The 14,128-nt window shown below is 45.3% G+C and overlaps 1 protein-coding gene across 2 annotated transcripts in view; it reads right to left on the bottom strand.

The window, feature by feature from the left end:
- Positions 1 to 14,128, bottom strand: part of LOC119406038 (DNA-directed RNA polymerase III subunit RPC4) — a 55,363-nt gene that overhangs the window by 30,814 nt on the left and 10,421 nt on the right. For both annotated transcript variants that reach the window (XM_037672891.2, XM_037672895.2), the window contains exons 4-5: positions 12,403 to 12,566; positions 8,315 to 8,448 (exon numbers count right to left, since the gene is read on the bottom strand). In XM_037672891.2, the coding sequence (XP_037528819.1) occupies positions 8,315 to 8,448; positions 12,403 to 12,566 (298 nt within the window). The remainder of the gene's footprint in view (positions 1 to 8,314; positions 8,449 to 12,402; positions 12,567 to 14,128) is intronic.

The raw sequence follows: 14,128 nt of genomic DNA, 5'->3' as shown, positions 1-14,128 counted from the left end.
TTATGCGCCTAATCAAAAGAACTGCAAACCAGTACTATGGTACGAAGGAAAATAATTAGGCTCGTGCTAATAGTAAATTTTAGGTCCGAAGCGAATTCGAAGCGAATAGTGATTTGGTCGAAGCGAATTCGAATAGTTTATATCACATATTATAAAGAAAAATGAGCATATTTGTCATGACCCAACTAACCAGCACAACATTTTTAAAGTTGAAACAAGGCATATGCGTGTCATTTTTTTTTTTGTTCAAAGGGAAGTGGAAGCAACTTTGAGTAGTAGCAGGATTTGACTTTTGGTAGAATGCAACTGATAACATGTAAAATATGTTACGTTTTAAAATTTACTATACTTATAGCATATAAGCCGGTATAACAAGCTTCTAAACTTGAAAAATGATGAATCGATGTGAGGGTAATACAGTAAAACCTCATTAATTCGAACTCAGTTATTTTGAAATCCCACATAATTAGAAGGATTTCTGCGGCCCCATATATTGCAATGTAAATTTGAGTGGATAATTTGAAGCAGCGGTCAGTACCAGCCCGGTTAATTCGAAAACTTTGAGCACCAAGGCAATCCCGATTTAGCCGCAAATCCGCAGAAATGATGGCCCTTAGGAGCCACAATGCAATGTAGCGATACTAATGGGCGACAAGTGAGGCATCCGAGCCTCGCTGCTGCCCAGCGCAAGAAAAAAACAAAACAAAAGGCGGTCTCATGGTCAGCTGAAATGTGCGCCTGCGGAAAAGAAGACATGCTTCACTGCAACACAGCTGTGACACGCGGGCAGCATGACACATGCTTCTCTCAACGTCAGTGCGTCATGATTTACCCATTCTTTCTGGGAAAATAGAGAAATTAATAAAGGACGGTCTGACAGAATTCGCGATGTATGCGAACCTCCGATTGGCGGTTGTTCCGGCAATTTGCGCACTTGCACTGCTGGCGGAGTACTTGCCTGCAACGCCTACTTCGAAAACTTCAATGATTATCATTTCCACCCAGAACATATCACGAATTCCGTCTCACTGGTCATTATTAAATTATTTATTTTAACAGAAAGAATGGGCGAATGGTCGCATCATGATGCGCTGACGCTGCGAGGAGCAGGTGACACGCTGCCCGCGTGTCACCACTGTGTTGCAGCAAAGAGGGTCTTTTTTTTTTCCACAGGCGCGCTTTTCAGTTGACCACGAGGTCGTTTTTTTTTCCTCTTTCTTTTTTTTCTAGCGCTGGCAGCAGCGAGGCCCGCCGTTTCCCCGGTTGAGCGGCAAAATCGGGGCCAGGTATTGCTGGAAAACATAACCTTTGTAGCCGCTAACTGGCAGGCACAGCAAACGACCACCTCTGATTACTTCCAGTAATTCAAAATTCCTTGCATCCCACTTTTGGTTAATTCGAAAACCCGCTTAATTAGATTTTTCACAGTCCCAGTGACTTTGAATTAACGAGGTTTTACTGTATGTTCATTTAACCTTGAAGTGGGGCTTCGCGGCAGTGCAGATTTCTCCTGGAAAGCTGTACTCACGATATAGCACACCTCCGCTGCAGTGAAACCATCTTTACAGGGGGTTACATGCGGGTTATGTCTATTCATTCATTTCGAATACTTCGAAATTTCCTAGAATTTAAATTCGTTTTGAACGAATTCGTATACTGTAATATTCGTTCAAATATTCGAAGTGCTCAAATATTCACACAAACCTAAAAATAATATGATAAGACTGGTACAGGCTTTTGTCATCAGTCGTATTGTATATGTGATTCCGTACGTCAGACTGCAAGTGGCCGAGAGAGATAAGATTGAAGTAATCATTAGGCGAGTTTTCAAATGGGTGATCGGACTTCCGATAACTACCTCTAATGAGAAATTACTTGAATTAGGGCCACAACACGTCAGAAGAGCTTACAGAAGCTCGGAGAATCGCACAATATGAAAGACTAACGCAAAGTAAAACAGGCAGAAGTATACTAGAGGAACTGGGCATAAACTACACAAGTTTCAATTTGGCTTAAAAAAGGATATCCCTTAAAAGATAAGGAAATCTTAGTCTTGCCAACACCAAACTAACATTCATCCCAACCACCATCAGGCAAGGAGAGTAGAAAGAATGAAAAATACACATAAGAACTTAAAAGATTTCCAGGAAACAACGTACATAGACGCGGCCAAATACAAAGGAAATGACAACATGACTATAGCAGCAGTGGACTACAAAGGAAATCATAAGATCAGCGGTTAGGCAAGAACGAGCTTCGCAGAAGAGGCGGAGGAAGCAGCCATTGCACTGGCCATAGCATCCACCTCAACTACACTAATCATCAGCGACTAGCAGACGACAGTGAGAAACTTTGTAGGAGGGCGTATATCAAAAATCGCACTAAGAATATTTGCTGAATACAAAGACCAGCGAACAATCGATATAATCTGGGCACCCGCTCACTCCTCCTGGCCCAGCAATGAGGCTGCACACCAGACAGCTCGAGGACTCACAGACCGAGCCTCTGGATTGCAGTGTTCGAGCTGGGAGGAAGATGAGCGATTTGAAAGGATGACCACTTACAGAGAAATCATGCAGCATTATAGGCTAAGCAGGAAAATTTATCCTCCAGCTCAACGTTACTAGAACAAACTCAGTTTAAAAGCTCCGCCGGAGAGGCGGTCCGCGCGGCGGTCGTGAGAACTAGCGGCGCTGCAGTCACGTCTAGCTCCCGCGGCTGGCGCTTGTTGTGATCTGCGCCGCCGATGTACGAGCGCATGTGGGTTACAGCGTCGTCTGCGCTTTGTTAGCTCGTCATTTTTGCGACTGTTCTTGAACAGGCTTAGCGTCTTGTACGAAGACACGTGCATGATGTACGAACCGTAACGAGGGCGAACAGACTCACAGTGCGGTATGCCAACTTGCTTTGCGCCGGGCTGCAAGAGCGGCTACCGCAACGACGACTCCGCTTCATGACACTTCTTCGGACCTCCAAAAGACCCTACGCCATTCAAGCTTCGCATCGCAAAGATAGAACCCTTACTGCGAAATGCAAGGTCTGTGACGTTCATTTTGAGAGTGACGACATTGTAAAGCACTATCGTCGTGTCGTTGCGGGACAAGAAATTTTGATCCCACGTGGAAAGTGGGAACTCGCGCCCGGTGCCGTGCCGCGCTTGTTCCCAGCACTTCCACACCAGATTTCAAAGCCAAAATGGTCGGGGTTTAGGCGCAAATTCCCCCCAAAACGCACGGCGTCCCGCGAAAGCCCAGTGGCCAGTTTGGAGGAGCCGCCAGAAATAGAACAGCAAAACGAAAGGCAGGCGATTACCTATATACGCTACCGAGACTGAGAGTTGCATCACACTGACATTCGATCAGTTGTCAGCTGTCGCTATGCCTTCAAAGCAGTAGATTTTTGAGATATTTTACGACGAGGTATCGAACAAGATGTGCAGAATATTTTACACTCGCCGGCTCGGGAACGGGCTGCTCAGCGCAAAAATTTGACACGGTACACATAAAAAAGACGAGGACCAGCGCTGGTCCTCCTCTTTTCTATGTGTGCCGTGTCAAATTTTTTGCGCTGAGCAGTTTATTAATGGAATGCCAACTAGCCCAATCCCACACTTTGCTTCGGGAACAGAGACTTACTTGTGCAAAAGATAGTTGTAGTTGACGAGCAGATTAACTGCGTAGTGAACGGCTACAGCACGAAACGCAAACGGCTGTCGTACAGTGTAAGAAGTGCTGCGGGCAGGGAACATCTGCTCGGTGAAGTTGAAAAACTGAAGTTGAATACTGACGACTCTTCTAGCGACAGAGTATGCGTGAATAACTGCTCGGTGCTCACAGCACGGCCGATCTGTTCGAATTGTTTAAGGCACCGTAGAATGATGCGACGTAGAAAGATGAGACACCGAAAATACAACTATCCGCTGAAAAAATTGCTCAGAGACGACATCTATTCGACATAATCGCCCACTGAGATTTCATTTACCGAGTTCTCGTAAAATTTTCCGATTTTGGGTCAGTATCCTTTTAATCGTCGCGAAAACGTGTCTTGTAAACATTGCAAAGCATTGGTGATGTTTTTCGAGAAAGTTTTTTTCAATAAATTGTAGAAACATGAGTACGGTTCTTTAGAACGTTTCTGTATCTCGAGTAAGTACGCTTCTTTGTACACTATAAAGGCTTTCACAAACGTGTTGGGTTGTTCTTGGTCTAGATAAGACGGCAGCGGCTAAAATTGTGGTGGTAGTTATAAAAATTACACTGAAAACCCTCATTCGCTTAGAAACTCCTATGCTTGGAAGTTAAGCGCAATGTAGACAGCTCAAATATAGTCGCAGGGTCGTGACGTCGACGAAGGCAGCAGTCAGCAGGTCCGAGATGAAACTATTTATTTGGCCGAACTTGTGGCCGGGAAACTGAAAGTCAAACTACAGCAAAAAAATTGGGGGACCCTTAAGCTTCGCCTTTAAGAGTTGAACGCGACAGCGAAATCCGGCCCCCAGTGCGCACTTCAACCACTAAGTGCATACTTATTAATGTGTATTGTTACACACACACACGCACGCACACGCACGAATTGTACAGGCTTTCGATCTAAAGCATGAGTCGCATGGCCTCCAAGATATACGCCGCGCGCCCGCCCTCTCGATGCCATGAAAAGTCGAGACATATTTCTCACAATGCCTCACAGATGGCAGCACATTATCTAGCGTTTGTTGCGTTGGCTTGGTATGTTTTCCGCTAGATGGACATAGTTGTCTATTTTTAGAGCTGTTTGAAAGTTCGTGTGTGTATTTAGCGGCGATGGCTGCACTATCCCGGCCTTTTTCGACGTAGTTTGATGGCCTCGCGATTGTGCCTACAAATCGCCGTATGGGCTCGTTTTCGTCGTGACACCTGCCGAAAAAAATGCGTTGAGACTCCTTTCACTACATGACATTTATGTAGTGTTTTTTTCCGAAGCAGCTGCAAGTAACATCGTGGCTTTGTGGTAAGACACCTGCTTGCCACGCGAACGGCCCGGGTTCGATCCTCATTGGGACCGAAGATTTTATCGTTTATTTTATTTGCTACTTTCTCGATTTTTCGCTCACGGATGATTTTTTGCTCACAACCAACGGTGCCGACGTCGACACCGGAATTTCTGCGACACAAGCTCTCTAACGCTATCGCGTTAATACACTGATAGCGGAGAACACAGCGTCGACCGTCGATCAACTGACAAGCGGTCAAGCGCGTCAGCTTTTATACAGGCGCTATCGAACTTTCCAGCAATATCGCGCAGTTGCCGCAAGCAACTGCGCGGCGGACCGCAGCGTGGCAGCAGACGACGCGCCGATAGTGGCGCAAGACGGAACTGCAGCGCCGCCAGTTCTCGCGACCGCCGTTCGGACCACCTTCCTCCGCTGGCGGAGATACGGAGCTTTGAAACTGAGTTTGTTCTAGTAACGTTGCTCCAGCTCGCGTCATTGAACAAAGGACAGGCGGTGGCATGGCGCCTACTTCAGACACATACGTTCCCTAGTCCAGTAACGATGATCCACCGCGCACCAGAACTTTATTCGGACAAGTGTAAATTTTGCAATAACAGGGCGGACTTGAGCCACATGCTCTGGACATGCCCGGAGGTTCCCATGAGGGGCGGTTGCCCAGACGGGCATGGGTGGAAAGCTGTGCTCCTCAGCTCCGACTCACAATTACAAGCACGCTTAGTACGGCAGGCCGAAGATGCCGCCAGGGCCCACGGGATCATGGCCAACGTCTAGGTTGGTCCCCCCCCCCCAAAGGGGGAGGGGAAGCTTTCTGCTAATTTAAGTTTATTCATCATCATCATCATCACTTGGTAGGTATATCCTCATGCTCAATATTTAGCAGCACCTGCATTGCCACGAAAGGAAGGTAATTTGCTCACACCATGCTTCTCAGAGAAAAAAAATAACACTTTCTTTGAGAGCTGTACAGCTTTTCTTAAGTTAAAATTACAATCCCGGAGCAACAACTGGGCAGGATGTGTAATTGTATTACAACTGGCACGTACTAGATATTCTGGCAATCGAGTGTCCCGATCCACTCTGCGACTAGACTGTGACCGCAGCAGTGGAAAATTGGCGAGAGTATCCACGTCCAATGCCGGAGGCCCTGGGTTTGATTCCCACAGCCGCCAGGCACCCACCACTTTTTTTTTAATGGTCAGAGAGGTACCCGGGCGTGGCATTTGGTGGTGTGGGTACTCTTATGTTGAGAAGGTGTCCTTTCCTTTCGTTCACTTCTTTCACTCCACTTCACCAACGACGCAGCATCATGTTCCCTTATGAGTTGAAGACGTAAGTGTCTTTCCTAACCTCAAACCACTATCTCTCGACTGTCATCCTACAGTAAGCTTCTATACACTTTTTTAATGGAGAGAAGGCTCCCCTCCTTTCTGGGCTGTTGCACCAGAGTACAAAAGCTGACGTCACAGCCTCGGCAGTGCATTTTTGGGGGGTCACAGAGAGGCTTATGGCGACTCCCAGAGAGCTTTCGTTGACAAGGTCTATAAATTGCAAGGCATTCCTTTAGTATTGTGAAACAACGAATTCAAGTGAGCATATCTTTTTTTTTTCTTTTCTTTTTTTTCAAATACACCAGGCCATGGGGCTAAAGGAGAACAACGTTGCTGCTGCCTTGGGCTTGACAAGCCAGCTTCACAGCAATTATGCAACAGTATATTTGACCTGTATGAATGTACAGAATATAAACACAAGAAAACTTCAGCAGGAAGGGCAGTAAAAGCCCTTCAGCACTATTTTTTTCAGCTCATACTGCCATATGCACATACAGTCGACGTCCAATTTCTCGGACGCCCGAAATTCCGGACATGCCTGATTTCCCGGACTCATCTGTGGCCCCGTCAGGTTCTCATAGAGTCAATGTATTAAAAAGTCCAATATTCCGGACGTTTATAGCTTTTGCCATCCAATTTTCCGGGCTTTTTACCGCTAACCGCAGACTTGAAATCACTATCAACGCTGCCATTTTGATTGTTTTCGTACCCTCGAACCCACCGCGCCGTGGCTGCCGTACCCTCGAAACCGCAAATGCCGCAATCCAGCGCACACCAATCCGTTGCTAGCCGTACCTGTGGCCACAGCCATGCCACAGCCTCATGGTGCTGTGCAGCCTGTGCTCCTGTCCTCCGACAGCGGGAGAAGCTACACTGTTGATCTATGGTCTGCCGTCGGCATGCTTGCAGACTCGTGGAAGGCGGTTACGCAACAGACCCTATGAAACTGTTTTCGCCACGCGAGCTTCCTACTGGATGCCGAGACGACCGTCTCGCCCGGAGTGGACAGCATGTGCGACGAACTTCCACCCGCGGACATTGCCTTCGACGATCTGCACGCTGCCGGTGTTTCGATTACAGCCGGGATAACCTTTGAGGGCTTCGCCGACAATGACGAATACCTCGAGCTGTGTGCAGAATTGACCGATGACGAAATCATTCAAGTTACTTCCGACGACTCTGACACCGAGATAGAAGAGGTAGCGCCTACACAGCCAATGAGCTTGGAGTTGATGCGAGCACTGACACTGTCATCGGGTTCACCATCGGTGTACAGCGACAGCATGACATTAGCTGAAATTAAGGCAGACATCATCGCGGGCGAGTGGAATGCCGTGCAAACAAAAATAAGCTACTTTTGTGTCCCCCTCTCCTCTCCCTCTCTCCCCCCCCCCCCCCCCCCCCCCCCGCCTAAGTGTTTACAAATGCAGTAGCGCCGGCCACATCGGATTTTTTTCCCTTCCTTTCTTTCGTTTTTTTTTTTAAATATAACGGCTCTTTTCAGAGCCCCTAAACAATGCATTTGCTGAATTGCAATGAGAATCATGTACTCCTGCCGTGATTCTCTTCGTCAGCAAAAAAATACCTATTAAAAAAGTGTGTTTTCGCTTGCATTCGTTTTTCCGGACTGCCCGATTTTCCGGACGTTTTCGCGATCCCTTGAGGGTCCGGGAAATCGGACGTCAACTGTAACTGCAATGCTAACCTGCCACCATTCTTAATCTGCAGTAGTGCACTTAGGGGCATCCCCTGTCACTAATCAGCATGTCAGTCTTTGGCAGATAATTAACAACTAGAATTAGCACTGGATAACTCTGGCAATGCCAAGCACTGAAGCATAATGTGACAACTACACAGAACACCCTTCATATCCAGTTACAGCGTAGGCATCAAGTAAGCAATGTAATATACACAGTAGCACTGCATCACAAGCTCATGGCTCATAATTCATAGCAAAGACTATGAATCATCTCATCAATAGTAGTAAAGCACTCACATCACTCCTAAGAAGCAACTCGAGCTTCTTTTCATCCTGAATCTTCTCTTCCGCTGTCTGGCTGCTGCTGCTAGGACGCTGATACTTGGGTCTCTCAACCGGTGCAGACTCACTTTTGTTCCATTTACCAGGAGCTGCAAAAATCCTCCAGTTAGCATGGCTTCTTTTCTCAGTATAGCTCAGTACCTCATAATTACAGCACAGCTTGCGCTTAGGAGCTGGTCACTGGAAGCAGCAACAGCAGGACAAGCATTCCCTGAGGCATCCCTTTTCAGTGGGTGCACTTTGCCTACTGTTAGAGCACCAATAATGTGTGCATAACTTGGCAATTCCTATCACCAACATAAAAGACTTACACACTATGCTTCTACAAAACGTCATTAAAATAAATAAAGGCAACAATGGCAGGCTTTTAGCAGACGAACTGGCCAATTTCTCAAACTTCCTTAATTTCTTTTTACAACAAAGAAATATTACAAATTTATCACAGCACTGCAACCATCTCCAGGCAGCCAATATACATTGGCAGGTTTTTTGGCAATACTATTTACAGATTAATACACTGCTAGTAACATGTACACATAAGAACACAATATATCCTATGGTAAGGCAATTATGTTTATCTTTTTTTAGTACTGCATGCCCCTAGGCTCATGGCACAAATCAACGCAAAAAAATGTATGGGCAAATTCGGGGTAATTTGAAAGCTAACCCTGCATTTTAAATCGATGGTCACTGATATTCTTCTTGAGTGGAAATTGAAATGTTGCATATGGAATGGCAGTGCAATGTGAATCGGCAATCCTATTGCAAGTGTCCACGTCCACTGTACCCTGTATTCAATACCACATATCTATGGTGGGTGCAGTGCAAATCTATCATTTCCTTGTCCTCTGCATTCTTAAAAAAAAATGCATTTGCTCTATTTTATTCCTTTATTGCCAGACTAATGCTCTTGCAAAAGACCCCAGAAAGCACACCAAGGACTTCTTCACATAAAAAGATGCCATGATGTGTCACAAATTGACTTTTATTTAAGTCAGCAAGAAACACCTTTCTGCCCCTGCAAAACTGAAGGTGAATAACTCGCTAAAAGCACTACACAGGAAAGCAAAACTGTTTAAATGGTTATTCAACTTAAACCATGCACCAAGTGGCCCAGCTTTCAAGCTTATTAGCACCAAGGCTAATGTGCATCCAGACAGAATACAAACATTACAACTGTACTGCAACAATGTTGCATTAAAGTTGATCTGTTCCGATTAGTTTCACCAAAACATAGAAAAATGTGTATTGCGACGAAGAATTTTGTTAGTGGGAAGGGTGAACAGGGCAAAGATGGTTTCTGAAAGTGACAGGTATGAAAAAGTCATTCCAATAAAAAAATCAGACATGTGGTGTTGTTGTTTAACAGCATCTAATTATATTAGTGTTGACTGTTCCATGAAACTCCATCATACTCGCAAATCGCTGTTAGAGCTGTTACGTTACTACTATAGCATGCATGATGGCAGCGTAGGTGCATTAGCATTCGTAGTAGCCTATTGGCCGAGGCTATGAAGGCTTGACTTGTGCCCTTTTTGTGTGCAGCAGTACTTGTGCTTTTCATAAATTACAGATAATGACTAATGATCACTCTTGTCCACAGCAGCAGGGAGCAGTGTTCTGTCTCTAACAAGCCCAATCTGCTCACTTTGAACATCACTGATTACCTTGGCCTTTATAGCAATGTTAAGGAGCTCAGCACACCCCGACATTTCTATTGCATATTCTAATTCCTGCTAGAAGTAGATGGTGGAAGAATCATGCTGCTTGTGATAGCAAAGCACCTCAGCATCAAGAGTTTAAAAGTAGCAGAAAATATTTTTGGTGTAGCTATAGAGCACATCAGCAAATATGTAGCAGGATTTCCCTTTTGGAGAAGCTTGGAGCGAGTGAGCAGCAATTACATCAGTGCATTAGAGAATGCAGTTATCATGCCCATGAAGATGGGACAGAGAACATTAATCATTAGACTAATTTTTTTCATTCTTATGCCAATATAAAACTACACTTCACAAGAACTCTTTGATGACCTAGTTGATATTTGCCAAGAGAATATTTCGGCCACAGTTAAGACACTAACAAAAGGAAGGAACAAGGAACGAAGAGGGCACGGATGGCATTCCTTTTGTGTGTGTGTTAATTGAGGCAAAAATAATGCTCTCTTAAAAAACTGCACATACATCGAATGCATTTACAATCCTGACAATGCAACCAAAGATTAGGGGGTGATTTTCCAGTTAACAACCTTTAAACAGTTCAGCTTTCCATTGTTCTAAGCTTTATGCGTCTATGATCTCAAAATGACTGAAGAAATATTTCATCTTTGCTCTTCTGGCCTCAATAGACAGTAGTCTGCTTAACTTTTCATTTCCTAAAAAACGCATGTGAGGTTGGTCTCACCTGTCGTACTGCATGTGTGCTTTTTTTAAATACTACATGCCTGGCAATCCCCTGTCTTATACTTAGCTAGCCACAACAGTGTTCGTTCATGCATGTTGTCACCTCCAAGAGCACACATGCGCTTGCCAGTGCACACAATCTTTCCTCTAAGCACCTCGTGAGCTAGACATCTTGGCAGAATTAACTATGTATTGATCTAACTGAAATTGCTTAAAAAATTCACGGTCTTGATTTAGCTAATAGTATCCACCTGTCAAGCTGCCCCACGACAGGCTGGTCCACACCTGCCACTCGCGTAGCAACCAAACTAAAGCGCACAAGCAAGAGCTCGCACTTCAGCCCTGTTATGTAATTACTGAATAACTATTACACATCATACCACTGCCACCACATGCCATGATGACAGTCATTGTGCCTACAATAAGAAAGGTGTTTCAGGGTCTCTTTAAGCAATGTATATTACAGTACACATTTCCTGGATGAACAAAATGTTCTACAAAGAATCTATCAGATACAGTAAAAGCTCATTAACTCGTAAAATCGGATAATTCTGACTGATCCTCTGGTCTGGCAGACGTATGCATTATTTAATGGCACAAAGTTCTCATTAATTCCGATATTGTATGTGATCGCACCCCGTTTAATTCATACGGTCCTTGGAGCACAAAGTGCCCTGATGTACCCTACATGAGCAAAAATAATGCTAGCATCCAACCAAAACAACAGCACAAACCCTACTGCTATAGTCATTAGCGCAAACTGCATGGTAAAGACAGGAAAGCCATAAAGCTTTGTGCCTGTTTGTGTTTACCAACACATGCAACACTGTGGTGGTTGTGTGCGTGGTTGCAATCCATGATCTGGACCACACAGCAGACAGTGATCTGCGCATGGTTGCAAACTGCGTGGTCGCGATCCATGATCATATTGGCAATTCTGGGTTCATTCGTTGTAGCTGTGGCAAACAGCAGCTTCATTTTTACTCAGTGCAAGTATCCTTAAAAAACGATGTGCATCCTTTAAAAAATGTGTGGATGCCACATCCCTGATCGCATCTCTAGCAACCACGGTTTCGTCCGCAGTGGGTGCAGTGCTCAGTAATTTCCTTTCAACTCTGTGCAATGTGCACACAACACCACAAACATGCCGGAAACTGTCAAAGATGAAGAGAGATTCTACCATGGTTCGCATGCTCGCAGCAAACTCGCTGGCTACATCGTAACGGATGCATGATCCTTTGTCAGCCAACTTACCAGTGAAAAAAATTGTCATGCGTGCATAGTGTGGTGGCGGTAGCAAAAGGAAAAAGGGTTGAAAAGCACGACTCTGATGTAGACATGGGGGTTGTGCACCAGAACAGCAATGTGAATGACATCACGAGATGACAAGAAAAAATGACAAGATGAAAGCTTTCAAACTGTTCTTATGCAAAATAAGAACTAGATTTGTGGAATTATTCAACAACTAAAGGCTGCTAATGCAGTAGGCATTTGCTCATTGTTTTCTGGTACCATTGATAATTCAACATTTGGTTAATTCAGACATTTTTCCCAGTCCTGCATAATTCAAATTAGCGAGCTTCTTTTTACTGTAGGTATTCTTTACATGCTTTGAAATGTGTCGGACCATATGAACATCCTCACCACTCATCTTTGTACTCTCCACACCCTGAGAAAATGTGGCTCCTTGTGTCTGTATAAAGCGGGCTGCCCGATCCGGGTGGGGGCCTCCTCTGCCCCGCCGTGAGCCTCGACCTCCATGGTTGAAGCATCCACGACCACCTTCATAACCTTTGCCTCTTTCAAGCCTGCAACATTTCAAACATTTGCAGAGAAGTGACTAATCTTTCCCTAAAATTAAAAAAATACTGTGAGAATGGTAAACAGGAGGACGCTAAGGAAGAGTAGAAGAGTAGTACGAAGAGCATGTGTGTGTGTCGAGGTACATAATGCGGTATTTTTTTTTGTTGTGCTAGGGACAAATTGGTGTTGGCTTTCGCGTGATATCTTTAATTGTATGTCTTCAGGTATGCTTTCTAGTTTTTGAATTTGGCTTTTATGTTCCCCCGACAAAATGGGAAATATGTATTTTTTGTTGCACTGCTTCTGACCAAATGTATGGTCCTAATCCTGTATGGTCTGCCTGACCCTATCAGGCAGAGGTAATCTGCCTTTAGTCCCTTCAACTCAGGCAAACTTTCCTTTTGTCTAAATAAACTGAATGAATGAATAATCTGGCTGGACTCTGATGAGTGCAGCTGCAATGAGCTGAGAGCCAGCTGGCCGGTACGGAGAGCACACAGCATCTCCCACACTGGAACCCAATGCAGGGCCCCAGCTATGCAGATGTGCTTCAGGACAAATAGTGTTTGTGGTGGAGGCCATCGCCTATGCTGGTGAATGCTAGCCGGCCTGTGAGATTATCTTTGCCAGGCAAGCTGGTGAGCACTTTTCTCAGACTACTACTCCCCCATCATTGTCATCAGGCCCTACGTGGGACCTGCAAACGCCACCGTCAACATCCTATTGTGGCTTCGAGCGTTGCTGTTCATAGCATCACAGAGCGCCTGCAATGCGCTCCCATAACCTGTGGACTTCAGGTGGGTGGCCAGCCTACTTGCAGTTGCGGGGTTCTGATCTGCTGTGTGCACTTTTCAGAGCGAGGTCAAGGTGGCCGACCAGACGTGTGTATCCGGTCGGGCACCTCTGCCTTACCATCTGGGTAAGGCATAGAGGCGGCAAGACCTGCAAGACACCGAAGACCTGGAGCAGCACACATGGTCCACCGCATCTTTGCCAGGGACATCCAAGAAGCCTGCTGGGTTTGGAGCTGCAGCCTCCTGCCAGACCTCGACGTCTCGAAAGTTGCCTGCTCTACAGTATCCTCGCTGGTCCACTGAAGTACACCAGCTGCTGAAATTCCACTGCCAGTGGGGTGCCATAATATCACTGCAGGCCACCACAGGCCAGTGCCATCACTTCCACAGAAAGAGGGGCCACAGCATACGATTCGCCACACACATGCTGTACTCTTCTACATCTCCTTAATGTCCTCCTGGCAGCAATTCCCACTACAGTTACACACTGCTCTTTATTCACTTTTCTTACACTAGAGTCAAATTATAAAACTATTTCTACAGACTACTAGACTCCACTCTTCCTTTTTTTTATCATGGTCAATGCCATCAGTGTTACTCAAACTGTGCTCTTCATGTAAAGCACATATTCTAAAGGATGTGCAAAGAGCAATAAAAAAGGATTTTTAAATGCAAGCTTATGCAAGCAAAATCGCAGAGATGAGAGTTCACTCAACAAAAAGCCGTAGATAAGGTAATGCACAGGAAGAAACATGGTAGACATCCTGCAGCAA

Source organism: Rhipicephalus sanguineus, chromosome 1, assembly GCF_013339695.2.
Source record: "Rhipicephalus sanguineus isolate Rsan-2018 chromosome 1, BIME_Rsan_1.4, whole genome shotgun sequence".
Taxonomy (NCBI): domain Eukaryota; kingdom Metazoa; phylum Arthropoda; class Arachnida; order Ixodida; family Ixodidae; genus Rhipicephalus; species Rhipicephalus sanguineus.
The sequence above is the reverse complement of the archived record's forward strand: the minus strand, read 5'-3'. Positions and strand labels throughout refer to the sequence as shown.